The sequence below is a fragment of the Oryctolagus cuniculus genome, chromosome 1 (genome assembly GCF_051225735.1).
Source record: "Oryctolagus cuniculus isolate XC-2025 breed Fujian yellow rabbit chromosome 1, ASM5122573v1, whole genome shotgun sequence".
Taxonomy (NCBI): domain Eukaryota; kingdom Metazoa; phylum Chordata; class Mammalia; order Lagomorpha; family Leporidae; genus Oryctolagus; species Oryctolagus cuniculus.
In genome coordinates this window covers 110,286,182-110,314,175 of record NC_142867.1, presented here as the reverse complement: position 1 = coordinate 110,314,175, position 27,994 = coordinate 110,286,182, and the positions used below count along the sequence as shown (strand labels likewise).

General features: G+C 48.5%; 1 protein-coding gene across 2 annotated transcripts; it reads right to left on the bottom strand.

Moving 5' to 3' along the window:
- On the bottom strand, positions 1-27,932 carry ATP5MG (ATP synthase membrane subunit g). 2 transcript variants are annotated; one of them, XM_070079200.2, is made up of 3 exons: positions 27,834-27,932; positions 23,039-23,199; positions 1-300 (listed from the first exon to the last, which is right to left on the bottom strand). In XM_070079200.2, the coding sequence occupies exons 1-3, from the start codon at positions 27,883-27,885 to the stop codon at positions 262-264; spliced, it is 252 nt and encodes an 83-aa protein (XP_069935301.1). In that variant the 5' UTR covers positions 27,886-27,932; the 3' UTR covers positions 1-261. The 2 variants fall into 2 exon arrangements, with proteins under 2 accessions (XP_069935301.1, XP_002722231.1); XM_002722185.6 differs by lacking the exon at positions 1-300 and adding an exon at positions 21,619-21,837.
- Between the last annotated feature and the right edge of the window lie 62 nt (positions 27,933-27,994).

Here is a 27,994-nt window from a genome sequence, read left to right as displayed (position 1 = left end):
TTGTGTTTACTTGTTTAATGTCAGTCTCCCCACAAGCATCCATGCTCCCAGAAGGGAGGGGCTTTGTCCTCTTCACTGCCCCCCCACTCAGAGCCCAGAACAGCATGTGACCCTTAGTAGGTACCCAGCAGAACGTTAACAAGCACAGAGAGCAGGCCTGGTCTGGTCTCATGGTGACAACACGGTGTGTAAGAGTGCACGCTGTTCCGCGCTGCCTGGCGAGGGGTCCACACCGCGTCGTTCTTGATTCACGGCGGAACTTTAAGGGAAGCTGTCATGATGTCCGGAGCCCTTGATGTCCTGCAAATGAAGGAGGAGGACGTCCTCAAGTTCCTTGCAGCAGGAACCCCCCTAGGTGGCTTCCAACTGGAGCAGTACAGCTACAGAAGGAAAAGTGCTGCATCTACTCATCAACCCGGGAGAAACTTCTGTTGTCTCCTGCCATTGCTGCCATTGCAACACTCTGCTGACGTCAGTGTGATACCTTCCAGAAACACTGGCCACAGGGCTGTGCTGAAGTCTGCTGCCCCAACTGGAGCCACTCCTATCACTGGTCGTGTCGCACCTGGGACCTTCACTAACCGGATCCAGGAAGCCTTCCGGGAGCCATGGCTTCTGGTGGTCACTGATCCCAGGGCTGACCGCCAGACTCTCACAGAGGCACCTTATGTGAACCTGCTGACCATTGCTCGGTGTAACACACACTCTCCTCTGTGCAACAGCAAGGGAGCCCACTCAGTGGGTCTGATGTGCAGGATGCTGGCCCGGGAGGTTCTGCGCATGCGTGGTACCATCTCCCGTGAACACCCCTGGGAGGTCATGCCTGGTCTCTACTTCTACAGAGATCCTGAAGAGATTGAAAAAGAACAGGCTGCCTGCTGAGAAAGCTGTGACCAAGGTGAAGGGCTGGCCCCAGCGCCTGAGTTCATGCTGCTCACCCGGAAGTTGAAGACCAATCTAAAGGGTGTGCAGGTGCCCTCGGGCGCCTCCTCAGCAGTTCCCCACTGGAGCCTGGCCTGCAGCTCCCCCTGCTCAGGCCGCCGAGCGGGTAGGAACAGCCCTGAGTGCTCTCAGGCTGCTCTTCACGGTCTCTGAAGCAAACATGGAAATGAGGTAGACAGAAAACAAACACCAGTTTCTACAGGAACAAAAGAAAAAAAGAGTGAAAGCTCAGAGCACTTGGGTTTCTCAGTAGGAGTGTGCATGTGGGTAAGTGGACGATTCTCCGTATCCGTACAGTGGGGCTGTTGGGAGGATTAACAGGTGCACCCGACCTGTGTGGGGCAGTGGCTGGGCTGCAGGCAGTCCTCAGTAAGAAGTGCTATCAGCGTCGCTGGTGGCTTTCCGCGAGGCATCGAGCAGCTCTGCCGTCGATGGCTTCTCTTCCCCAGCTGCTCCGGGCCCCTGGCACTAGTTCTTTCCTGCCGCCTTTCTGTGTCCTTCACCCTGAAACACTGGTGCCTCCTGAGTGCTGCTCACTCCTTGCAAGTTCTTCCGAAAGCTCATGGCTTTAACTGCACCCGGGCTGCCCCAACAACCAGTCCCTAGGGCCTCTGACTCTTGCATCCAGCGGCTGTGAGCACTGTCAGGCTAATGGCTTCTTGGGTGACCTGACTCCCTGAAGAGTGGGCTCCTCCAGGGCCGGCAGTTTCTTTCTTTTTTCCCAAAGAAACCTTTTATTTAATGAGTACAGATTTCATAAGTACAATTTTAGGAATATAGTGATTCTTCCTACCATTACCTGCCTTCCTACCCCCACTCCCACCCCAGCTCCTCCTCCCTCTCCTATTCCCAGTCCCATTCTCCATTAAGATTCATTTTCAATTAACTTTATACACAGAAGACTAACATTATACTAAGTAAAGATTTCAACAATTTGCCCCCTCCACACACATGCACAAAACTGTTTGAGAACAAGTTTTATAGTTAACTCTCATAATACAACTCATTAAGGACAGAGGTCCTGCATGGGAAGTTAGTGCACAGTGACTCCTGTTGTCATTTTAACAATTAACACTCTTATATATGACGTCCGTGACCACCTGAGGCTCTTGACATGAGCTGCCAAGACTGTGGAAGCCTTTTGAATCCACAGTCTCCGTCAGTATTTAGAAAAGGCTGGCCGGCGCCACAGCTCAATGGGCTAATCCTCCGCCTGCGGCGCTGGCACCCCAGCTTCTAGTCCCATTCGGGGCGCCGGATTCTGTCCCGGTTGCTCCTCTTCCAGTCCAGCGGCCATTGAGGGGTGAACCAATGGAAAAGGAAGACCTTTCTCTTTGTTTCTTTCTCCCTCACTGTCCACTCTGCCTGTCAAAAAAACATTTAAAAAAAAAAAAAGAAAAGAAAAAGAAAAGGCTGTAAGCAAAGAGGAAGTTATCTCCTCCCTTCCAGAAAAGTAGATCTTATTTGATGCCGGCAGTTTCTTGGTTGTCTTTTTTTTTTTTTTTTTTTTTTTTTTGACAGGCAGAGTTAGACAGTGAGAGAGAGAGACAGAGAAAAAGGTCTTCCTTCCGTTGGTTCATCCCCCCAAATGGCTGCTACGGCCAACGCGCTGCGCTGATCCGAAGCCAGGAGCCAGATGCTTCTCCTGGTCTCCCATGGGGATGCAGGGGCCCAAGCACTTGGGCCATCCTCCACTGCCCTCCCGGGCCACAGCAGAGAGCTGGACTGGAAGAGGAGCGACCGGAATAGAACTGGCACCCCGACCAGGACTAGAACCCAGGGTGCCGGCACCGCAGGCGGAGGATTAGCCTAGTAAGCCACAGCGCCGGCTTCTTGGTTGTCTTTATCTCTGCTCCCAGGGGTACGTGCCTTGTGGGTGCTCACAGTCCAGCAGGGATACAGGGAACAAAGGACTAACCAGAACAGGGCGAGTGGTGGTCAGTGCTGTGTACGTAGGAAAAGGAGAGCCGAGAGCTAGGAGAGGCAGAGGTGTACCAGCTGGTGGAGGATGCACAGGCTCAGGCTCCAGGGGCCGTCTGAACTGAGCCTTGAAGGAAAGGAGCAGAAAGCACAGGAGGCCTGAGGGCAGAGCGTAAAGCACCAGCACACACGCCCTGAGCTGCGGGGTGTCTGGGACAGCAGAGAAGCCACAGCACCTGCAGAACGTAAAGGATGGGAACAGTGGGAGGAGATGAGGTGCGTCAGGTTTGGGGGTGGCGGCAGCAGTGGTTTCAGATCATACAGGGACTTAAAGATGTGCCACTTGGCGGGCAGCTTTGTGGGCGCGGCAGCTGAAGCATCGCCTACAACACTCATCCCATGTTGGAGCGCTAGTTCAAGTCCTGGCCGCTCAGCTTCTGATCCAGCTCCTTGCTAAGGTGCCAGAGGAGGCAGCAGAAGATGGAAGTACTTGGGCCCTTGCCATCCATGGGGGAGACCCGGATGGAGTTCCTGATCCATCCCTGACCATCACAGCCATCTGGGGAGTGAACTAGTGGATGGAAGATCTCTCTCTCTCTCTCTCTTTCTCTTTAAGATTTATTTTATTTATTTGAAAGGCAGAGTTAGAGAGAGAGAGAGAGAGAGAGAGAGAGAGAGAGAGGTGTCTTCCATCCACTGGTTCAGTCCCCAAATGGCCTCAATGGTCGGAGCTGAGCCCACCTGAAGCCAGGAGCCAGGAACTTCTTCCAGGTCTCCCACATGGGTGCAGGGGCCCAAGGACTTGGGCCATCTTCTACTGCTTTCCCAGGCCATAGCAGAGAGCTGGATCAGAAGTGGAGCAGCCGGGACTCAAACCAGCACCCATGTGGGATGCTGGCATTATAGGCAACAGCTTTACACGTTTAAGCCACAGCGCAGGCCCAGGAAGATCTCTTTCTGTCTCTCCCTCTCTCTCGGTCACTCTGCTTTTCAAATAAATAAAATAAATAAATAAAAAAATATGAGCCATTGGAAGGTTCCACACTTGATCTTAGCCAAAAGGCCAAGAAGCGATTTTTGGAAGGTTCTGAAGACTGACAGAAGATGAGAATGTTTGAAAAGGTCACTGCAGCTCTGGCTCAATAAGAGATGCTAGAAAGGCAAGGACGACAGTGAGAAGACCAGGTGGAAGTGTCCAGGGGAGGGATCATGGTGACCTGGCCCTGGGTGGCAGAGGGGAAGGGAGGAGAAACTGTGAGACTCGGGTTTGCTGATGTGTCAAGTGTAGGATGTGAGAGAGAGGAGGCAGGTTGACGAATGGAGTACAGGGGGAAGGGAGGACGGCTCCAGCCAACAGGAGCTGTCTTGATCCTGCCGTGATGCATCCGTGGCCCCCTGGGCCAGGACGGGAACAAAACGGAAGGATCGGGAGCAGAAGAGGACCCTAAAGGTCCCCCACATTTCTACTCCTGTAGGAAGGAGGGTAACGAAGGGGAGATCAGTAGCCTGATTGGGAAGGGAAGGCACTTTAGAATTAAAGGTAGGGAGGCCGGCGCCGCGGCTCACTAGGCTAATCCTCCGCCTAGCGGCGCCGGCACACCGGGTTCTAGTCCCGGTCAGGGCGCCGGATTCTGTCCCGGTTGCCCCTCTTCCAGGCCAGCTCTCTGCTGTGGCCAGGGAGTGCAGTGGAGGATGGCCCAGGTGCTTGGGCCCTGCACCCCATGGGAGACCAGGAAAAGCACCTGGATCCTGGCTCCTGCCATCGGATCAGCGCGGTGCGCTGGCCGCAGCGCGCCGGCCGCGGCGGCCATTGGAGGGTGAACCAACGGCAAAAAAAAGGAAGACCTTTCTCTCTGTCTCTCTCTCTCACTGTCCACTCTGCCTGTCAAAAATAAAAAAAAATAAAAAAAGAATTAAAGGTAGGGAGCCATCAGCCTACCTATCGCCTGAGCGGAAGGACCAGTAAGAAGAGAAAGAACAATCGCTTCTTGGCCTTTTGGCTAAGATCAAGTGTGTGGGGAGCAACCCGGACTGGACTGAGTTACTGGAATTAAGACTTATTCTATGCATCTGCTCTCCCACAATATGGCGCTGGGAGAGGAGGCAACAGCTTCTACCCAGCTGCCTCTCACCAACTTGACAAGCTGCAGGACCTGCTCCTGATTGGAGGAGAGCAGCGTACTCGGCGTGTGGGCAGCCGAGTTAGGATTGGCGGAGGAGGACTATAAAGGAGGAGAGAGACGGCATGCACCACGAACATCTAAGGGGAACACCTGTGCAGCCCCCGAGAGAGCCGGCCGGCGGTGTGCCGCTCCCCCGCGGAAGTGGGGAATGTGGCAGGGGGAACCGCCCTTCCACGGAGGTGGAAGGGATGGTAGCCAACCCGGTAGCCAACCCGGGAAGGACCAGCAGCCAACCTGGGAAGGACCAGCAGCAAACCCTGGGAGGGCCGAGCAGACAGAAGAACAGCGCAGGGTCCTGTGTCGTTCCTCCACGAAGAGGGGGAGCGACAAAGTGTAGAAGAGAAAGAACAATTGGGTGGTGAAGATGTAGCCCAATCTCTCAAAAGTCCCCTCTGCTCGCAGCCTCCGGTTCCTTACTCTTTCTGAGCCTTTGTCACCACTTCACTGCTCCGAACACACCAGTGACTTTCTATTTGCCAAAAGGAATGGGCGCCTTTTAGGGCTTCTTGTGTTTGGCCTTTTTACAGCACCGCTGGCCTCCTGGAGGTTCTCCTCCCTTGGTGTCTGCGGCCTCTCTCTGCCGCCGTCCGTGGCCTTGCCAGTCCCCGGCATTGGCTTCTTTTCCTGTGTCTGTCCTTAAATGAGGTTGTTTCTCAGAGTCATGTTCTTATCCTTCACCCCTTTTCATAATTCCACCAATTTATTCAAATATTGACTGTTTAGTACACGCCAGACACAGTCTCAGGAGACAAAGCGATAAACAAAACCTACAAAGACGCCTGCCTTCCCCCCAGGGAGCTGTCCCCTCGCTCCCTTGGCTCAAGGTGCAGATGACTTCCACACTTACTTCTCTAGCACTAATCACACCTTCGAGTTTCTTTCTTTCTTTCTTTCTTTCTTTCTTTCTTTCTTTCTTTCTTTCTTTCTTTCTTTCTTTCTTTCTTTCTTTCTCTCTCTCTCTCTCTCTCTCTCTCTCTCTCTTTCTTTCTTTTTTTGATTTATTTATTATTTTGAAAGGCAGAGTTACAGAGAGGCAGAGGCAGAGAGAGTGGGGGAGGTCCTCCATCTGCTGGTTCACTCCCCAGATGGCCACATGGCCAGAGCTGAGCCGATCCAAAACCAGCAGCCCGGAACTTCTTCCAGGTCCCCCACACAGGTGCAGGGGCCCAAGCACTCGGGCCATCTTCTGCTGCTTTCCCAGGCCATAGCAGAGAGCTGGATCAGACTGGCGCCCATATGGGATGCCAGCACTGCAGGTGGCAGCTTTACCCACTATGCCACAGCACTGGCCCCATGCCTCTGAATTTCAAACACATGTAACCAATACTCCATTAGGCATCTTTGTTAGTGTGTCCTTAAAATGAATTTTTACAGGGGAGTATTCCCCTTTTTTCCTTAAGGATTTACTTAGTTATTTGAAAGGAAGAGTGGTAGAGTGGGAGGGAGGGAGGAAGAGAGAGAGAGGAAATTTCCATCCTCTGGTTCACTTCTCAAATGGCTGCAACAGCAAGGGCTGGGCCACACAGAAGCCAGGAGCCAGGAGCTTCATCCAGGTCTCCCTTGCAGATAGTAGGGGCCCAAGCACTTGGGCCATCTTCTAATGCCTTACCAGACATATAATCAGGGAGTTGGAATGGAAGCAGAGTAGCCAGGACCTAACCCAGCACTCTGATATGGGATGCAGTGGTCCCCTGTGGTGACTGAACCTACTGTACCACAGGACCAACTTCTCTGTATTCGCTCTCTAATTATACCACCTTTATCCCAATTGCCCCCTTCTCTACAGGATTGTTGCAATAGCTCTGTTTCATCTTCTGATGCAAGAGTGGACTTCCTAAATTGCAAATATGTTCATATCATTTCCATTCTTTTTTTTTTTTTTAAGATTTATTTATTTTGGGGCCGGTGCTGCTGTGGTGTAGCAGGTAAAGCTGACACCTCCAGTGCTGGCATCACATATCGGCACTGGTTCAAGACCTGGCTGCTCCACTTGCCATCCAGCTTTCTGCTATGGCCTTGGATAGCAGTGGAAGATGGCCCAAGTCCTTGGGCCCCTGCACCTGTGTGGCAGACCCAGAAGAAGCTCCTGGCTCCTGGCTTTGGACTGGCACAACTCCAGCTATTGCAGCCGATTGGGAAGTGAACTAGCGGATGGAAGACCTCTCTCTCTCTCTCTGCCTCTCCTTCTCTCTCTGTGTGTTATTTATTTATTTGAAAGGCAGAGTTACAGAGAGGGGGAGGGAGAGAGAAACGGAAAGGGGGAGAGAGAGAGAGAGAGGTCCTCCATCTGCTGGTTCATTCCCCAAATGGCCGCAATGGCCGGAGCTGAGTCGATCTGAAGCCAGGAACCAGAAGCTTCTTCCAGGTCTCCCATGCGGGTGCAGAGGCCCAAGAACTTGGGCCATCTTCTACTGCTTGCCCAGGCCATAGCAGAGAGCTGGATTGGAAGAGGAGCAGCTGGGACTAGAACCGGCACCCATATGGGATGCTGGCACTACAGGTGCAGCTTTACCTGCTGTGCCACAGTGCCAGCCCCCACTTCCATTCTTAAAATACTTCAATATTCTTATCACATTAAAATCCCTTATTATTTGGCCTGTTTTTAAAAGGATTTACTTATTTACTTAAAAGGCAGAATGAGAGAGAGAGAGACAGAAAGACAGAGTCAGAGACAGAGAGACAGATAGAGAGATCTTCCATTTGCTGGTTCATTCCCCAGTTGGTTGCAAGGGCAAGGGCTAGGCCAGGCCAAAGCAGGAGCCAGGAGCTTCATCCCGGACTCGCACATGGCAGGACATGAACCGGCGCCCATATGGGATTCGGCTTTGCGGGCAGCAGCTCAATCTGCTATGAATCAATGCCGGCCCCCATTTGGTCTAACTCTTCCTTACGCTTTGCCCCTGTTCCTGTGTTCTTGCCTTATCGAACACATTTTATTTTGTTCCTTGAATTCTCTTGTATGAGCAGGCTTTCATACAGGCTCCTTGTCTAAAATGCCCTTAACTCTTGGCTCCAGCTCAGGAGTCATCCTCTCCTCTCCAGCCTTCCGCACCTTCTCCTGTGTGTGCAAGTGCAACCATAGCCTAAGGTGCAAGCTCCTGGCTCCTGGCTTTGGATCGGCGCAGCTCCGGCTGTTGCGGCCATCTGGGGAGTGAACCAGCAGATGGAAGACCTCTCTCTCTCTGACTCTCTCTGTAACTCTGTCTTTCAAATAAATAAAATAAAATAAATCTTAAAAGAAAAGGGACAGTCTTGGAAAGACTGTTGGTTTTCCTCTGGGGTAGAAGAAAGGAGGGAAGGACAGGAGAAGGAGAGAGTAGGAGAAATCGTGCTGGACAGCTTCTGCTTTCTCTCCTAATGCAGCGAACACTGTGCATAAGCTGACCTGAAGCTCCACTTTCACACCTTCAAACTTTTTTCTTTTTAAGACTTCTTTATTTATTTGAAGGGTAGACTCACAGAGAATGACTTTTCCACCCACTGATTTGCTCCTTCAAATGCCCACAATAGCAGGGTCTGGGCCAGGCTGAAGCCAGGACAAGGAAATTCATCCAGGTCTCCCAGGTGGGTGGCAGGGACTCAAGCTGTCATCTGCTGTCTCTCAGGATGCGTTAGCAGGAAGCTGGATCAGAAGGGGAGCAGAGACTCCATCCCAAGCACTCTCATACGGGATGTGGGCATTCCACACAGTGGCTTAGCCTGCTGTGTGCTAATGTCTGCCCCCCAAATTCTTAATTCTACTAATGTGCCAACTTCACATCTTGCCAAGTTGTGAGAACAAGGAGATCTTACAGGAAAGGGTTCAGAACTCTTCAGATAAGTAGCAATGGACCTGATCATCGCTTAAGTCTGACTGCAAATCCATGCCGTTAGCAGTTGCTAGGGGCTGGCACTGTGGCATGGTGGGTAAAGCCTCTGCCTGCCATGCCGGCATCCCACATAGGTGTCAGTTCAAGTCCTGGCTGCTCCACTTCCAATCCAGCTCTCTGCTATGGCCTGGGAAAGCAGTAGAAGATGGCCCAAGTCCTTGGACCCCTGCACCTGCATGGGAGACCTGGAAGAAGCTCCTGGCTCCTGGCTTCAGATCAGCTTAGCTCCGGCTGTTGCAGCCAACTGGGAAGTAAACCATTGGTCGGAAGACTTTCTCTCTCTCTCTCTCTGCCTCTGCCTCTCTGTAACTCTGTATTTCAAATAAAATAAATAAATGTTAAAAAAAAAAAAAAAAGAAAGTTGGGGCTGGCGCTGTGGTGCAGCGGGTTAATGCTCTGGCTTGGGGTGCCCACATCCCATATGGGCACCAGTTCTAGTCCTGGCTGCTCCTCTTCCAATCCAGCTCTCTGCTATGGCCTGGGAGGGCAGTGGAGGATGGCCTAAGTCCTTGGGCCTGTGCACCTGCGTGGGAGACCCAGAAGAAGCTCTGGGCTCCTGGCTTCGGATCGATGCAGCTAAGGCTGTAGCAGCCATCTGGGGAGTGAACCAGCAGATGGAAGACCTCTCTCTCTGCCTCTCCTCTCTCTGTGTAACTCTGACTTCCAAATAAATAAATAAATCTTTAAAAAAAAAGTTACTAAATCCTAAAGCTCCTCCCCTGTTATCATGCCTTTTAATTCTTTCCTGTGTTGTCAATTCTGCAGTTCCCAGAATTAGAAACATTTTGTTTGCCTCCAAATTACTTTGAAAGAAATTCACCTACCATTACCAAGTATTTTTTTTTATTACAGGGAGAAAAATGATGAAACTGAGGAACACTATCCCCCTCCTGCGATGTCTGGCTTTTTTTTTTTTTTTTTTTTTTGAAGTCATGCTTAAGTCTAACTATATGTTCTAAAATTGGTTTAGGATTCCTTTCAGCCACCAATGCCAACTTATCTTAGGCCAACAGGACTAGAGTTCAGTTGATCTAATTTAGAACAAATTTTTATCCGTAGAAGGGATGGAAAATCTAGGTGAGGATTAAGGTCATGGCCAAGGTACAAGAGGAGGAGGAAGTCTGAGTTAATTATAACCTAGGTTCTGCCGTCTTAATTCCAGGAAGCTGTCCCTTAGCTAGGTGGACAACTTGTTGATTGAGGAATATTCTCAGAGGAGCTGGAAGCCACCAGCTCCCGGATTCTGAGATGAATTTCCACAAGTGAAGGTGTCAGTATTGAAAGACTAGAAATCCTCAGAGAAATATGTCACTTGGAAACATGTCACTTGAGTAGGCATTTGGCTATTTCTCTCCAGCAATCGTGGCTGGCCTGAAAGAGTTCTCTACGGTTGTCTTTTTTTTTTTTTTTTAGACCCATTGCGTCAGGCTGTTTTCACATATTTTTTGAGTATACATTATAATGTAGTTATTGTTTTTGGTTGTTTAGTCTTAGATTTGAAAAAAAATTATTACCTTTTGGTAGACAGCTGAGAAAAAAACACAGAACAGTGAGAACACGACCATCACTGCACAAGGAGACCTCAATGCTCCCTGATAAAAAGATGCCAGCCTGGAAAGCAGCCTTTCTTTTTTTCTTTTTCTTTTTCTAAAGATTTATTTTATTTATTTGAAAGACAGAGTTACAGAGAGAGGTAGAGACAGAGAGAGAGAGAGAGAAGTCTTCCATCCACTGGTTCACTCCCCAGATGGCTGCAACAGCTGGAGCTGCACTGATCTGAAACCAGGAGCCAGGAGCTTCTTCTGGGTCTCCCATGCGGATGCAGAGGCCCAAGGACTTGGGCCATCTTCTACTGCCATCCCAGGCCACAGCAGAGAGCTGGATCAGAAGTGGAGCAGCCGGGACTAGAACTGGCGCCCATATGGGATGCTGGCACTTCAGGACAGGGCTTTAACACCTGCTGCGCCACAGTGTTGGCCCCGAAAGCAGCCTTTTTTGATGTTTGTCAAATGTGAAGTTACATGAGCTTCTTATTTATTTATTTATTTATTGACGGGCAGAGTGGACAGTGAGAGAGAGAGACAGAGAGAAAGGTCTTCCTTTGCCGTTGGTTCACCCTCCAATGGCCGCCGTGGCCGGCGCGCTGTGGCCAGCACACCGCGCTGATCCGATGGCAGGAACCAGGTACTTATCCTGGTCTCCCATGGGGTGCAGGGCCCAAGCACTTGGGCCATCCTCCACTGTACTCCCTGGCCACAGCAGAGAGCTGGCCTGGAAGAGGGGCAACCGGGACAGAATCCGGCGCCCTGACTGGGAGTAGAACCCGGTGTGCCGGCACCGCAAGGCGGAGGATTAGCCTAGTGAGCCGCGGCGCCGGCCTACATGAGCTTCTGATATTGAGCTTAAAAATGGAAAATTTATTTTTGCAGCATTATGGGTAGAGGCCAGGTAGTTCAATGATCACTGGTTAATTTAACTTTTATTGTGCTTCATATTTGACCCTACCCTCCACTCTTTTGCCCCAGTTTCTTCTCTAGTCGGAGCGGTCCCCATCAACATACAGCCAATCTGATTGCTCAAGCCCTAGGAAATGCCATGGCAGCGAAGGCTGTGATGCAAATCCTAGCTGTGAGTCATCACTCGCTCCCACTGACGCGGGCATGGCGTGGCTCACGTGTGGGCTGGGGTTCACATCGAAGTCTGAATGAAAACATGAAAAGCACATGGCTCCTTGCCCCACTCCTGCCCCTCACAGGGAAGTAACCAACTGAAGTCTTGCAGAGCAGAAAGGATGTGGTTAGAGTTAGGGAACAGGATCCCGGGCCTGCATTCCAGTCCTCTGCCCCTGACTCACGCACCTCGGGCAAGTGGTTTCACTCTGTTTCATTTTGCACTGAAGAGTGAGGACAGTCATGTTTTGCTGCCAATCTTCTTAGACGTGTGACCTCTACTACCCAGAAAGAGGCCTTTGCTGCAGTTGAAATGCACAAATAGGGAAACGTGCCACTAAGGACGGTGTTCCACAAGAGGAGAGAAGGATGCTGTTGCTGACCTGGGTCCTTTGGGCCTTTCTGTGCATGCCTTTGGAGAGCTGCACTAGTTGGTGCTGGCCTGGGAGGCTGTGTGAGTGGGGCCACATGGTGAGGATGGAGCATATGAACTTGGGGTTCTGCCCAATGGGGGTGACACTCAGAGCCCGGGGTAGAGTGGAGACCAGTTTCCCTGTGGCAGGTTCTAGCAGTAACTTAGGTATTACACAGCCTACCACGGTTCTGCCAGGCACATGAAACCTGGACAGGGCTCCAGGCAAAGCAATGATGAACGACAGATCGTTCTTGACTTAATGTTAACTCGGTCGTCATCACTTTCACTCTTTTTTCACCAAGCCTGCATTCATATGACTTTGTTTCCATTTCTCTACTTGAAGGTCATGCAAACTGGCAACCACTCTTCCGCCATCACCTGTAATTCTCTGAGAGCCAACCACATGTATTCACTTGTTCTGCTGAGTTCTCTGCCCTCTTTTTGTTTATTCATTTGAAAGTCAGAATTACAGAGAGAGAGAAGGAGGGAGAGGGAGTGAAAGGGGGAGAGAGAGAGAGAGAGAGAGAGAGAATCTTCTATCTGCGGGTTCACTCCGTAGACGGCCAAGCTGGAGCCAGGAGCTTCATCTGGGTTTCCCACATGGCTACCATCTTATGCTGCTTTTCCCAGGCTATGAGCAGGGAGCTGGATCAGAAGCAGAGCAGCCAGGATGCGAACTGGTGCCCATGTAGGTGCTGGTGTTGCAGGCGGCAGCTTTACCTGCTATGCCACAGCGCCAGCCCCAAGTTTCCTACCCTCTTGAGACCCAGAGTGAGATAACATCAAGGTAAAAATCAGACTGTCCCTTGGGGAAACAATAGTTATTTTAACAAGTAGGCTATCATTCAAAACCACACAACAGCATTTTAATTGCTTTTGGATTTGACAACACTGGAATCCATCAAAATGAAGCCTCTGAAGATAACTTCTTACTTCATGTAAGAAGTCCAAGATGGGGCTGGCATTATGATACAACCAGTAAAGCCACTGCCCGTGGCACCGGCATCCCACATGGGCACGGTTTTAAGTACCGGCAGTTCCACTACCCAATCAACTCCCTGCTAATGTGCCTGGGAAAGCAGCAGAAGGTGGAGAATATGCGTGGGCTATGGCACCCACGTGGGAGACCCAGACAGAGTTCCTGGCTCCTGGCTGCAGCCTGGCCCAGTCCTGGCTGTTGTGGCCATTTGAGGAGTGAACCAGCAGATAGAAGATCCATTTCACTTTCTGACTCTGCCTTTTAAACAAACAAACAAATAAATCTATCTTTAAAAAGAAGTCCAAGATAAAATTTTTTTGGAAAACCCATCTGTAGGTTACATGTATAAAATCCTTGAAGGAAAAGTGAGGTGCTACAGAGCCATCTATGATGTGCTTCTTTCAGCTGTACAAGGGATATTTTTAAAAAAGATTTATTTATTTATCTGAAAGTCAGAGTTACACAGAAAGAGAAGGAGAAGCAGAGAGAGAGAGAGAGAGAGAGAGAGAGAGAGAGATCTTCCATCCACTGGTTCACTCCCCAGTTGGCCACAACAGCTGGGGATGTGCCAATCCCAAGCCAGGAGCCAGGAGCTTCTTCCCGGTCTCCCACGCAGGTGCAGGGGCCCAAGGACTTGGGCCATCTTCTACTGCTTTCCCAGGCCATAGCAGAGAGCTGGATTGGAAGTGGAGTAGCTGGGACTCAAAGTGGCACCCTTATGCTGCCATCCGCCACAGCGCTGGCCCCTGTACCAGGGCTATTAATCCTGAAATGCAGGCTTGGCAAAGAAAGAGGGAGTGAAGATGATGACTTCGTAAGGGATTTCTGAGACTTTCCAATTTCAGGCTATGTTTTTTATAACAGAATCTTGTACTGCCCACCTTTGGTTCTTCCTTCTTAGATCTTGGGCAAAAGCAGCCCTGTGCTGCCCATGCTCCGTTTTGAAGGGAAGCGGATCAGGGATCTGGATCTCTGTCTCAGAGCTGGAGGGCGAGATGCAGGTGTGACTCAGCTGGCATCGGCTTTGTAGCAGTCTCATCCTGCAGGCCTGCAGGAAGCCAGTCCCCCAGGCCTGCATCTCCCTCTGTGGCAAGCTGCCACTCACCTCTGCCGTGTATCACCTCAGTATCAGAGGCAGAGGAGTCTGTTTCAGTGTTTGAAAACTGACCGTAGACAGGCAGAGTATGTGATGGGCTAGGGTTACACAGGCAAATGAGAAACAGTACCTTCCTTTACGAAGCTCACAGTTTAGCAAGGGAAATAAATGTAAATGCAGCACTGGACTACAGTGATGTGTGTTGGGAGAGGCATTACGGGAAGGGCAGAGGGAGACATCAGAAGACTTCTCCAAAGATAGGATGAGTTGGCTTTGAAAGCAGTGCCAGGCAGAGGATCCCTGTGAGACCTCAGTGGAAAGAAAGGACCATCAAAGAAGGATGCACTCTTCTCTGAAGGGAGAAGAGAACATCCACTTTGCTGATGGCCGTGCCCAAATACCGATGGAGTCTATGGTCACAGAAGGCTTCCATAGCCTTGGAAGCCCATGGCAAGAGCCTCGGGTGATCACTGACATCATAAATAAGAGTGTTAATTGTTAAAGGAACAACAGAAGTCACTGTGCACTTACTTCCCATATAGGACCTCCATCCCTAACGAGTTGTACTATGAGAACTGACTGTAAATTTTGTTTCCAAACTGTACTCTATATGTTGTGTGTATGCATGGGTGCAAATTGTTGAAGTCTATGCTTAGCATGGAGTTGGTCTTCTGGATATGAAGTCAAACTGAAAATGAACCATAATGAAGAAGGAGATGGGAGAGGGAGAGGGAGGTGGAATGGGAGTTGGAGGTGGGGAAGGTGGGTATGGGGGAAAGAACCAGTGTATCTATGTATACAACTAAAGTTGTATCTATGAAAAAATTCATTCATTAAATAAAAAAAAAAAAAAAGAAAGTGGTGCCAGGAGCTGCCACCTGCAATGCTGGCATCCTATATATGGGCACCCAGTTCAAGTCCTGGTTACTCTGCTTCCAATTCACCTCCCTGCTAATGTGCCTGGGATGGCAGTGGAAGATGATCCAAGTGCTTGGGCCCCTGCTACTCAGGTGGGAGACCTGGATGAGGCTCTTGGCTTTAGCCTGGCTCAGCTCCAGCCACTGTGGCCATTTGAGGAGTGAACCATCAGATAGAAGATCTTAAAAGAAAGTAAGAGAGAGAGAGAGAAGAGAGAGAAGAAGGAAGGAAAGAAGGAAGGAAGGAAGGAAGGAAGGAAGGAAGGAAGGAAGGAAGGAAGGAAGGAAGGGAGGGCAGACAGGCTGCCTGGTAGAAAGGGCCAGGAATGAAGGTAGAGGGAACAATATTTATGAAAGTATAGATTCATTATGGCTAGATTACTTTATTCATCACATTTGTATTGAGTGACTTCTATGTGCCTAGAACTTAGGTTAGGAACCATCTAGCACAGGCAAGGTAGAATGCATGTGCGTGTGTGTGCGCAAAAATAGTGGTAGGTTAGTAGATGATGTGGGAATAATGTTTATATTTTCCTAGTCAAGTAGGAAGTAAGGTTATCTGTTGATGGAAATAATCATGACCCATGGGAACACAGTATAAGTGGCAGGTAGTATTAAGTGCTCTTTTAAGACTGTGATCCTGAATATAAAAGCAAGACTAGTCACCTTGTTTGCTCCAGCTATACTCAGCTATGTGGGTGCAAGTGCAGAGCAGGTACACAGTTGTATTAAGCAAGGATGTGGTTTTGGCAAATGATTACAGCAAAGTGAGAGCCAAGTAAGTTCAAGTGCATTCAGGGGAATTATCTTGATTGACTATGAAATATGAATCGGGGGACTGGCACTGTGGTGCAGTGGGTTAAGCCCTCACCCATGATGCTTCCTCATCCCACATGACTGCCTGTTCCAAGTTCCGGCTGCTCCACTTCTGATTCAGCTCCCTGCTAACGTGCCTGGGAAAGCAGCAGAAGATGGCCCAAGTGCTTGGGCCCCTGCACCAATGTGAGAGACCTGGAAAGAAGCTACTGGCTCCTGGCTTTGGCCTGCACAGCCCTGGCCTTTGCAGCTATTTGGGGAGTGAATCAGTGGATGGAATATCTCCTTTTCTCTTTGCCTTCCAAATAAGTAAATAAATATGTAAATAAATACTTTTTAAATGGAGAGATATTAATTGTGTAAAGAGGGAGAAGATGAGGGAATGGACTGGAAAGGAAAATGGCCAGAGAAAGGGGTGCATGAAACTGAAACTACAGAATGGCTGAAATTTTTGGTAATAACATGGGAATCCACGCCCAAGACAGAGGAAAGACACAATCTAATCTTTGGCGTTTCTAGGGGAACTGAGAGACCAAGTACCTGGAAGGATCATTTATGTCAATAATTCTCACACTTTAGTGTGCATCAGAATTATGAGAGCCAAATAAAACACAGGTTGCTAGATCTCACTCAGGGGCCTTATTCTGGAAACAACACAACCTTGTGCATTTTGAAATTGCCAAGAATTAAGATACAAGTAGTGCAGTAGCAAGGCAGCGAGCCAGGAGACAAAATTATCAGGAAATAAAGGGGAGTGAGCTGGTGGCCAGTAGATAACTGCAACAAAATCGGGGCGGTGCTGTGGCGCCCGCGGAGTCCCAGCTGCTCTACTTCAGATCCAGCTCCCTGCTGATGGGTCTCTGAAGGACAGCCAAGTGTTTGGGCCCCTGCACCCACATGGGAGACCTGGAAGAAGCTCCTGGATCCTGGATTCTACCTGGCCCAGCCCTGACTGTTGAGGCCATCTGGGGAATGAACCAGCAGATGGAAGGTTTAATTAGATGAAATTTAAGGCTGGGTTTTTATAGGCACTGGTTAGAAACTGTGTGGCTGAAACAGTTAATACCAAATGAGATTAAGATGAAGCTATGGCCGGCACTGTGGCTCAATAGGCTAATCCTCCGCCTTGCGGCGCCGGCACACCAGGTTCTAGTCCCGGTTGGGGCGCCGGATTCAGTCCTGGTTGCCCCTCTTCCAGGCCAACTCTCTGCTGTGGCCCGGGAGTGCAGTGGAGGATGGCCCAAGTGCTTGGGCCCTGCACCCCATGGGAGACCAGGAGAAGCACCTTGCTCCTGCCTTCGGATCAGCGTGGTACGCCGGCCGCAGCGATCATTGGAGCGTGAACCAACGGCAAAGGAAGACCTTTCTCTCTCTCTCTCTGTCTACTCTGCCTGTCAAAAAAAAAAAAAAAAAAAAAATGAGGCTAAAGGTAGGTTGTCAAGGGACTTGTATATTAGTATTTTTATTAGTTTTTTTTTTAAGATTTATTTTATTTATTTGAAAGACAGAGTTACAGAGAGAGGCAGAGACAGAGAGAGGTCTTCCATCTGCTGGTTCACTCCCCAGATGGCTGCAACGGCCGGAGCTGTGCTGATCCAAAGCCAGGAGTCAGGAACTTCTTCCAGGTCTCCCACATGGGTGCAGGGGCCCAAGGACTTGGACCATCTTCTACTGCTATCCCAGGCCACAGCAGAGAGCTGTATCTGAAGAGGAGCAGCTGGGACTAGAACTGGCGTCCATATGGGATGCCGGTGGTTCAGGCCAGGGCGTTGACCCGCTGTGCCACAGCGCTGGCCTCATTTTTATTAGTTTTTCATCTACTTGAAAGGAGAGTGAGAGAGAATATCTTCCATCTGCTGTTTCACTCCCCAAATGGCCACAATAGCTAGGGCTGGGCCAAAGCCAGGAGCCTGGAAATCCATCTGGGTCTCTCATGTGGGTGGTTGCAGGGCCTAAGTACTTGAGCCCACCATCTGTTGCCTTCCCAGGTGCATTAGCAGGAAGCCGGATCTGAAGCAGAATAGCCAGGACTCGAACCAGCGCTCCACTGTGGGATGAGGGTGCCCCAGGCAGTGGCTCAACCTGCCGTGCCAGGATTTTGTTAGTATCAGGGCCTCTGTTTGATAAGCAGGTCTAGTGTTAAGTTCCCTTACTAATGTGTTATCTCTGGTGAAACTGCTACAGTATTCCCTATGACAGTGATCACAAGCATACCATTTATGTCCTGGTAAATAAAAACCACACTAGTTAGGAAACATCATTAAAGAGTCCTACAAAGCTGCGCATCACCTTACATAAAATTAGGGAGGCGGACATCTAGAGGGACAATAAATCTCAAATAACTTGAGAGTACTGCAAAGTAGGACTGAGACTATTAGTACTGAATGAACCATGGAAATTTGAAGCAGGGAGGCGTGCAAGGTGGTGATGGGTGACAGCAGGGCACAGAACACTGCATGTGATCATTACCTGGGCCCAGCATGTACTTCCACCACTTGTTACTGACAGGATCCCAGCCAAGTCACTTCATGTTTCTGCTGCTCAGTTTCAGCTGATTAAATGGGTAGATCATTCCTACCAGCTGCAGGCTAAGTGAGATAGAGCAAGTGCTCTGAAAATGTAAATTGCTATACAAACGTGGAGTATTTTACAACATATTGAGTTATTCTTGGAAATCTGGGCAGAAGACATGCTCAGAAGTGCAAGGAGAGACTGGAAAAGAAAGGAGAAACCTTGCTCCAAGGACAGCAATGCGGAGATGTACAGAAGATTGAACGTGCAAGTGGAGCTTCATATTGGTCTGCAGGTGATGAAAGCTCAACAAATCTTCACTGTTTGACATTTCTGTTGAGTAACTTACTTTTATTTATTTTCACTCACTTGACAGGCACAGTAAGCAAGGTGGGGAAGGAGGGAGAGAGATCTTCCATCCAGCAATTCATTTCCGAAATGCCTGCAAGATCTGGGGCTGCGCCAGATGGAAGCCATGGGCCAGGAACTCCATACGGTTCTCCTACGTAGGTGGCAGGGACCCAAATGCCTAAGCCAATCACTTGCTGCCTCCCAGGACGGCATTAGCAGAAAGCTGAATCAGAAGTGGAGGTGGGACTCAAACCCAGGCACTTCACTATGGGATGTGTGTGTCCCAAGTGGCTGCTTGCCCAAGGCACCACAATGCCTACCCTAGAACTTACTTCCTTAGCAGTGATTTCCTTAGGGATCACACCCTTGGACCATAGTGACTGATCATTCTCACTCACTTGGACTTTGGCAACTGTAATCTCCCCTCTCCTCATGATGCCTACTAGAGTGTCTGTACTTTCACCCTGAGAAGAACGCAGGACCATATGCACTAACCTGCACCCTGTGCACGTTTCCATCCTAGCACCTGTTACATGGACTTGACTGATGTTAGACTAGGCAAACTGTTGGAGGACCTTGTCAAAACCTTTCAATGGGTTTCCACTTGCTGGCTGTAAGACGGCCCAACCCTTGACACGGCGGAAAGGGCACCTCAGGATCTGGTGCTGTGTTTCTGACTTTGCCGGTGTCATCTCACGGTTCTCTACCCAGGGATCCAGCCACACTTAGGTTCTTTCAGGATCTCCCTCGTGCCAACCATTTCCTGAGTGAACAGGTTTCACCCAAGCTGTGCCGTCAGCCTGATGTATCTTGCCTTTCTGGTCACTACTCTTTACTTTAGGTATTACCTCTCCTGACCATCTCCTTCTCAAGTTTGGGTTAGCCTCCTCCTTCAGTACAGCCCTCCTCACATAACGGCAACTGCGCAATGACCTGTCTCACAAGACAAAGCTCTGTGAAGTGGCTGACAGTCTTGTTCATGTTTCTACCACAGTGAATAGGAAGTTAGGTGCACAAGAGACATCTGATTTTTATTGATGGAGCCAATGGCAAACATGGGCACCCTGGGATTCAGTGAAATATGGCCTCCTCAGTTCTCTGCTAGGAAACAGGCCATTTGGGGTTGGCCCAGGCAGAAACAAGCCTGGTGAAGTCAAGTGGCCACTTCATGCAGCCCACTGCTATTTTAACCTACGAAAATTCTATACATGCACTATTAGCCACACGGAAGACTAGACACGTGTTGTATGGCAAAGGAGGAAGTAGCAGTCAGGTGAGTAGTAAATGTTTACTGTAGCACTTTCTGGTGTGACCATGTGGTTTACAAAACTCACATCACATATTCTTCCACAGGTTCTAACTAGTGCAGTCTAACCTCATACCTTTTTTCTTTCTTCTGGTTTTAATATTCATGCATTGTATGAGAGACTCATACAGATCACCATTATCATAGAAGCCAGTATCTTTGCAGTAATGCTACTCATGTTCTTAAGTTACCAAACAACTTCTTGAAAAGGTGTAGCTCCAGTTTTGATCACTTGTATGTACTGCAGAAGCAGTATGTTGGGCATTACTTTATGTTTCAGAAGAGCAGCCGTCTCTGGGAGACTTCCTTGCCCATTAGAAAAGCTGGGCCCTCTATTACGGTAGAGCAGCAGGTCCCTAGGCTCAATTCCTGGCTCTGGCCCAGTAACTATGTTCTTCCTTTCATCTGGGAATCTGGGACTGAGTTTCCAGGTCCCGCTGAAGCCCAGCCCCATCCTGGCCACTGCAGGCGTTTGAAGAGTGAACAGGCAGATGGAAATCTCTTTTTGTCTGTTTCTTAAATAACAAAATAAAGCAGCAGTATTATATAAATGTACAAGGTAAATTTGGGACTGATAAAGGTTCAAACTTATTCAAGGATTAATACTATATTTTGTTACAGTGCATTTACAATCAAAAGGCACCAGGCCATCTTGGTTTATCATCAACTGGCTACATGTTTTGTTGAAGCTATAAGTGTCAATGGAGGGGCCAGCACTGTGGCATAGTAGGTTAATCCTCTGCTTGCAGTGCTGGCACCCCTTATAGGCACCGATTCTAGTCCCAGCTGCTCCTCTTCCGATCCAGCTCTCTGCTATGGCCTGGGAGAGCAGTGGAAGATGGCCCATGTCCTTGGGCCCCTGCACCCACGTGTGAGACCCAGGAGTTCCTGGCTCTTGGCTTCCGATCCGTGCAGCTCAGGCCACTTGCTGCCATTTGGGGAGTGAACCAGCAGACAGAAGAGCTCTCTTTCAGTCTCTCCCTCTCTCTGTAACTCTACCGCTAAAAAAAAAAAAAAAAAAAAAAGTACCAATAACCCAGCCAAGGATTCTAAGATTCTCAGGAAAAGTGAATGATCAGTCTCCTTTATCCTCAAAAAGAGTTTTAGGAAGACAGACTGGAATTAAACACTTGATTTATTTCAGGACCTAACAATTCAGATCCATGGATGACACTCAGTTATAGCCCTGTTTAAATAGCTACAGGCTATTTTATTTTTACAAAGATAGGTTAATAACGCACCAAAATGAGATGTAAAATGTAGATATGGCTCTCATCTACGGTTCCCACTGGTGAAGATGTTACAGACACACATTCACAGAACACCATTCTGCTACTCTCTCGGGAGGATGATTTTCAATTTGACATGAACAACATTTACATGGTTGTTGTTAAAGGGGTCTTATCTATATCAAATTTTGATTTTTCTGAATGCCCTTCTCTTGACTTTATTGGAAAAAAACTGAAATATCATATATTGCAAGCTTCCAAATTGAAATGTTATTCCCCATAAATTCATATATCAAGTTTCATAGATTCACACATATTCTTTCCAATTTCAGCTAATCAGACATGCATTTGGAGCTATATTAATGTATCAAAGCAAAATAACTCAATTTAATGTTAGGAGAAATTCAGACTTTCATTAGCATCTGAGAGAAACATTTATTTTTGACATATTTTATTCAGATAACAGTCTCAACACACATGGTCCAAAACCACTCAAATAATAAATCAAATACGATCCGATGTCGAACACTGGTCTTTAAACATTATAGCCCACGATGCCACGCTTGCCTATGATCTCTCCGATATAAAACCACATCCACACCTCAGTGGCCACCAAACCATTCAGCACAGCTTCCTGAAAAACAAGAAGTACAATGCTTAAGGGCCCCTTTCCTTCTTCTATATTTAAAATTCTTCTTTTCCAGGATTAAGTGACAGAGATGCTATTCAAAACCAGAGGGCAGTTGCAGTCAGTCAAGATTTACTAAAGTTAACTCTGTTCAACTGCTGAGAATACTTTTAACTTTCAATTTTGTAAGGTAAGTAGTCCAGAGCTTATAAATTCTTTCAAAGCATTCTTTAAAGCCCTGAACTGACTTAACCCTTTCATTATAGTTTATGAGACACTTTATAGGCCCTAAAACAACCCACATCCTGGAAATAGCTGACAGATTTAGACAGGGCTTCGTATGAAAGGATGGCTGTAGGGAGGCCAAGTCTCAGTATAGGCAGTTTTGTCTGGCCAAGGAAAATCTGCTGAAAGACATAGGGCACTATCTTCCCCTTTCAACAGAATTTTTATCCACTTATAATTTAGCTTGACTCTTTCCAAGTACTCAGTGCTTGACACGTTATTGCCCTTAGACAAAAAAATACACACATGATTCCAGGAAGCAGTATCTCATGTAAGCACAATTTAGAATATTGAAATTCTAGTTGAAAAAAAGATCTTTCTGCAACAAAATCAGGCCTTTTTCTATGTATGTATGCATTTATTTATCACAGGCCTTCTTTTAGCACTTCTGGAAGCAGATTTTCCCTTCCAAATTAGACCAGAACTTATTAGACTTTTTTGTATCCTGTACTTGCACTAAGTAAACATAAAAACCATGCACCAACCCTTATAGTCTTTAGATTTCATCCTCATGAAATTCAATAACCCTGGTTTTGGTAATTCTTGTCCTTTTACTTTCTGACGGTGATACAGTTTGAGATCTTGCGGCTGAAGGGGACTACAGAAGAATAAAAGCGCAGCTCCAGCAAAGTGAGCGATCTAACTTTACTATACCGCTACAGTCAGAGCAAAAGACGCTTACTTTCGTGCTATGGTATAAGACAACTAGGAAACGAAGGCATAAAATAGCCCAATTATTCTGACCTAGGATGGCAAAATCAGAAAACCGAGTCTCCTCCTCAGCAGTCAAGAAGAGATTATCTCTCATTATGCTGCATTCAGTGTCACTGGAAAATGCATATAGTAATCAAAACAATCAGAAAACTCCCAAGGGAACACATTTTCTGTTAGGCACATACGTTTTCATTTAGCCCATGGTTACCTTAACTGTGAGCTGTTTGAAGCTACCAGTCTGAGCACTGTGGACTATTTTTTTCAGGCTTTGAATAGCTGTAGGGATCTCAGCAGGGGTTGGAGGAACCAGCTCAACCTTGGCGTAGTGCCAAAATGTGGCCAATCGAGGCTTCGAGTAAGTCACAGCAGCTGGAAAACAAAACAAAACAAAACAAAAAAAAACCAGGATGAACTCACTAGAGACCAAAAGAAGCAGATGTGTGGGCTGGACACAAATATTTATTCATGCATCACATTCATTCACAGCTCGTACCAAATGTGCACCCGGTGTGAAAAGTCAAAGCTGCTCCCTGGTAACAAGAGGCTTTTAAAGATGCAGAACACCTGTGTCACAGGGCGTTCAATCAGGCTGGGAGCGCTTAGCACATCCAATTACTCCAAGACTTCACTAGTGGCCTGCCAGTACTGTCACTTCACTTACGAATGGTACTCTAGTTAACTGTAAAGTGGCCAGAATATGGATTTAAAAACAAGAACCCCGCAGCAATTCATTCACGCTGTGTCGGTAGAGAGCAGAAAGTTGGGAGGGAAGAGGTGTAGAAGGGGAAAGGAGCTGTGTAGAATGGCAACCTGAAGATAAGATAAAAACATCACAGTGCCGGCTACAAATTCGGATGGAATTGTGACAATCAGCACCCAGTTTTGGTATCCTCATCAGCATGTGTTGGGTTAAAGCTTCCTCCTGAAGCACAATTGTTCCTCTTTGAAAAGCGCCACAATTAAAAGTAAAACCTACATGTATCGTTAAGAGCAGCATCTATTACTGAGTGGAAATTCCTCAAGGAATTTACTATTTCCAGAAGAAAATCCTTAATAAATGGCAGGTAAATGTGTCTATGACAGTGACTTCATCAAGAAATAGAGTAAAAGTAACATGGTGGCTGCATGGTGGCTGGCATTGTGGCTCAGTGGGTTAAGCCGCACCTTGTGATGGCAACACAGAATCCCGATGCTTCACTTCTGACCTAGCTTCCTGCTAAGACACCTGGGAAAGCAGTGCATGATGGTCTGAATACTTGGGCCCTCGCCACCTCTGTGGGAGACCCGCTGAAGTTTCTGGCCTCTGGCTTCAGCCTGGCCTAGGCTATTGGGAGTGAACCAGTGGAACAAAGACTCTCTCTCATCCTGCTTTTCAAAGAGGTAAATCTTAAAAAAGCAAAACAAGGGCCGGCGCCGCGGCTCACTAGGCTAATCCTCCGCCTAGCGGCGCCGGCACACCGGGTTCTAGTCCCGGTCGGGGCGCCGGATTCTGTCCCGGTTGCCCCTCTTCCAGGCCAGCTCTCTGCTGTGGCCAGGGAGTGCAGTGGAGGATGGCCCAGGTGCTTGGGCCCTGCACCCCATGGGAGACCAGGAAAAGCACCTGGCTCCTGGCTCCTGCCATCGGATCAGCGCGGTGCGCCGGCCGCAGCGCGCCGGCCGCGGCGGCCATTGGAGGGTGAACCAACGGCAAAGGAAGACCTTTCTCTCTCTCTCTCTCTCACTGTCCACTCTGCCTGTCAAAAAAAAAAAAAAAAAAAAAAAAAAAAAAAAAAAAAGCAAAACAAGGGGCCGGCGCTGTAGTATAGTGGGTAAAAGCTGCCGCCTGCTGTGCCGGCACCCATATGGACGCTGGTTCGAGTCCTGCCTGTTCTGCTTCCAATCCAGCTCTGCCACGGCCTGGGAAAGCAGTGGAAGATGGCCCAAGTGCTTGGGCCTCTGCACCCATGTGGGAGACCAGGAGGAGACTCCTGGCTTCAGATCGGCCTAGTTCCGGCCATTGCAGCCATTTGAGAAGTGAACCAGCAGATGAAGACCTCTCTCTGTCTCTCAGTAAAAATATCTTTCAAACAAACAAGCCCCCCAAAACAAAAACCATGAATGCATGAACATGCATAAAGTGTCTATTAATTCAAGGGTGGATTATTCAGGTCTCCTGATGCCCTTCCTATTATTAACTGCCTGTTTAGGTATTTCATTAATCTTAGAATCATTCTGTCTCTCATCTCTATTTGGGGACATGGGTAAATCTCTAAGGAGACCCAAAGCCCTAAGAGATTTTTCTCAATACAGCTACCAATGCCTGTAACACAGGACAATGAGAAAGTACATATTAACTGTCTTTAAATTATCAACGCATCATTTTCCAAAAAAAAAAAAAAAAAAAATCAGTACACTGCACACAAACACTAGTTGGTTCTTTTTTCCCTTGGGGTGTACAGGTTACCAAGTCTGAAACTGCTTGGTATGTATACAGGGATGAGCAAAAGCAAGTAAATGAAAGGTAGGTGGTAGAGCCAGTTTTCCACTGAAGGAGCAGGAAGTAAGAGACTAGCAAGGAAAAAGATAAATAAACCCATGGTTTTAGAACTGGAGATCTCCCAGTGAACTCATATTTAGCTTAGTATACACACAGATGGACAGAGAAGTAATTATGTGTATACATGTATACCTGTGTTAGTATGACTGCCACACACACTACCTATATAGACAGGCATCTATATCCCTGTTCATTGAGAGCCTAAAAGCAGTGTTATTTTAAGTAGCAAGGAACAAACTCGGCATACTCAGATCTTAGTTTCTAAATTCCATTCTCCAATAAAAGGAACGAGGGCTCCTTGGGGAAGTGGTTGATTAATTCCAGACCAGGGCAGGGAAAACACAAGATGAGTCTGAAGCATCTTGTAGCACCAAAAATTAAGGAGACACGTTAAAGGGGCAGAGGTACCACCGGCAAGAGCTCCCAAGGGCCAAGGCTGGAATGCAACACTGGGTCTCTGAGATATGAAGCTGTATCACTAATGATGTTGCATCATGTGGCTATCATCCACCTCCCAATATGTGGTCAGGGCACGTCATCTCTTCAGTGTCCTTTCTAAAATGCACAGCTACAGACTACTCATGAGAAAAACCCCAGAGAAGTTTAGACTGAGGAACATTTTTTAAGATATCCCAGCAGATACCTAGATGGACATCTCAAGATGGTCAAGGTCATGAAGACAAGGACAGCCTGGAAAACTGCCACAGATTAGAGATGAGTAAACGTGACAGCTAAATGCAAGTGAATGGGTACCCTGGTTTGAATTCTGGAACGGAAACAGATTAACGGGAAAAAAAAAAAAAGGTTAAGTCCAAACAAAGTCTAGAATTTTGTTAGGGGGAAAATCCAACTCTGGTGTCTGAAGAAGTCTACTGACGACTCTTTGCATTTCCTTGACCTTCTTTGTCCCCTGGCACGTTAACAGATACAGTCAATAACTTCTATTAAATATTTAACGTTCACATTTAATACACAGACCTATGTCACAAAGCAAAATAGATTTCCATGTTAACAGTGTGGCCCTGGTTGAGTCCTTCTTTCTGAGAGAATAACAGTAACTTTTAGAAGAATAACCATTCTTTTTTAAAGATTTATTTACTGGAAAGGCAGAGCAAGGGTAGGGGGGAGGGAGACACAGGGAAGGAGAGAGATCTTCCATCTGCCAGTTCACTTCCAAATGGCTCTAACAGTCAGGTCTGGGCCAGGCCACAGCCAGGAGCCTGGAAGTCCACCAGGGTCTCCCACCTGGGTGGCAGGAACCCAGGTACTTGGGCCATTAGCCACTGCTTTCCCAGGCGAGTCAGCAGGAGCTGGACCTGCAGGGGAGCAGCAGGGGCTCAAACCATCAGTCAGATAGCTGCCCCAAGAGTAACAACTTACCTTTCAGTTATTTCAACACTAAGGAATGGGCTTACAGACTTCATTACAAAAGCGACTTTGTTCTTGTTGGAGGTAATCATTAGGACTTGCAATTCCTCATCAGGCACCCCCTCAGGTATGTGAGGGCCACGCTAAGAAATTCCACTTGAAACAGTAAAAATACACCTCACATCAACCACCAGGTCCGAAGACTGAAGCCTTCTCTTTGTTGCTTTTTGTTTATGAAAAACTGTAGAGCTTTATACCAGACACTTGGATGATCTTAGTTAAGTCAAAATTGCAAACTTAAAACCCTTGGGAAAAATGTGTAACGTGTCTCCCGAGTAGGCGGCGGGTTCCACAGGAGGGAAAAATACACCAGTGTTTACGGTACTCGGCGCTGCAAGACCTTCCAGACACTGGTGAGCTGGGGGGGGGGGGGGGGGCACAGAACCAGCAGCAGCAGCAGGCCCCGAAACACCGGCCGGCCAAACGCCGGGAAAAGAAAAAAACCCAGGAATGCTAATCTGTAACAACAAAGACTACTGTTTACAGAAACCCTTTCCATGCCCACCCGGGCGCGGATACTCAACCACAAAGTCCAGTGTCACCGAACATTTCCCTCGGGTTAAAGCGGAATCTCAGAACCTGGCCAAGACAGAAAAGAGCCAACATGCGAGACCTCACCCACTCCTTAACATTCCCGTAGAATTCCACATACTCCGCCGAGAACCAGGCCACCGGAGAGGCCGAATTCATGGGCTTCCACGAGTTATCTGCCCCTCCTTTACCTCGCTCCCCGCCACATTCCTGCTCTGGAGACCTAAGGGGGAGTCCTGGCGGCAGCTGCCGGGCTACCGGGCTCTCCTCACTGCCCTGGTTAGGACTGGAAACTTCTAGGTTGCAATGAGACCCCACGCCGCAGGCGAGGCGAGCGGGAGGCTGACCAGAGTCGCCAGCCTGCGGCCTCCTGCAGCCTGCGACCCTTGGCCGGCGCGGCCCCCGCAGGCCCTCCGGGTCATCGCAGCCCGCTTCTTCCCCAGGGCCCTCGCGGGCCTCCCCGTGACCCGTGGCCCTGCCTCGAAGGGCAGTCTCACACTGAGCTCACCGTTCACCAGCGCCGGGGCCTTCTCCGCGAGGTTACGGACAAACTGGGCCATGGTGCTGGGCTGGGAAGTCCGTCGCCGCCAACAGCCGGCTGAATGTCACCCCCGGAAGGACCCGCTGCAGGACCCCGTCCCATTTCCAAGGTCAGGTCGCCTCTTTCCG

Bases quoted from the DNA above. Each gene is read 5' to 3' on its own strand.
- ATP5MG (XM_002722185.6), bottom strand. From the start codon at position 27,885: ATGGCCCAGTTTGTCCGTAACCTCGCGGAGAAGGCCCCGGCGCTGGTG. The intron at 23,200-27,833 runs GTGAGCTCAGTG...TTTGTTTTCCAG, and splicing joins GGCCCCGGCGCTGGTGAACG to CTGCTGTGACTTACTCGAAG. The intron at 21,838-23,038 runs GTAACCATGGGC...CTTGTTTTTCAG, and splicing joins TCAAACAGCTCACAGTTAAG to GAAGCTGTGCTGAATGGTTT.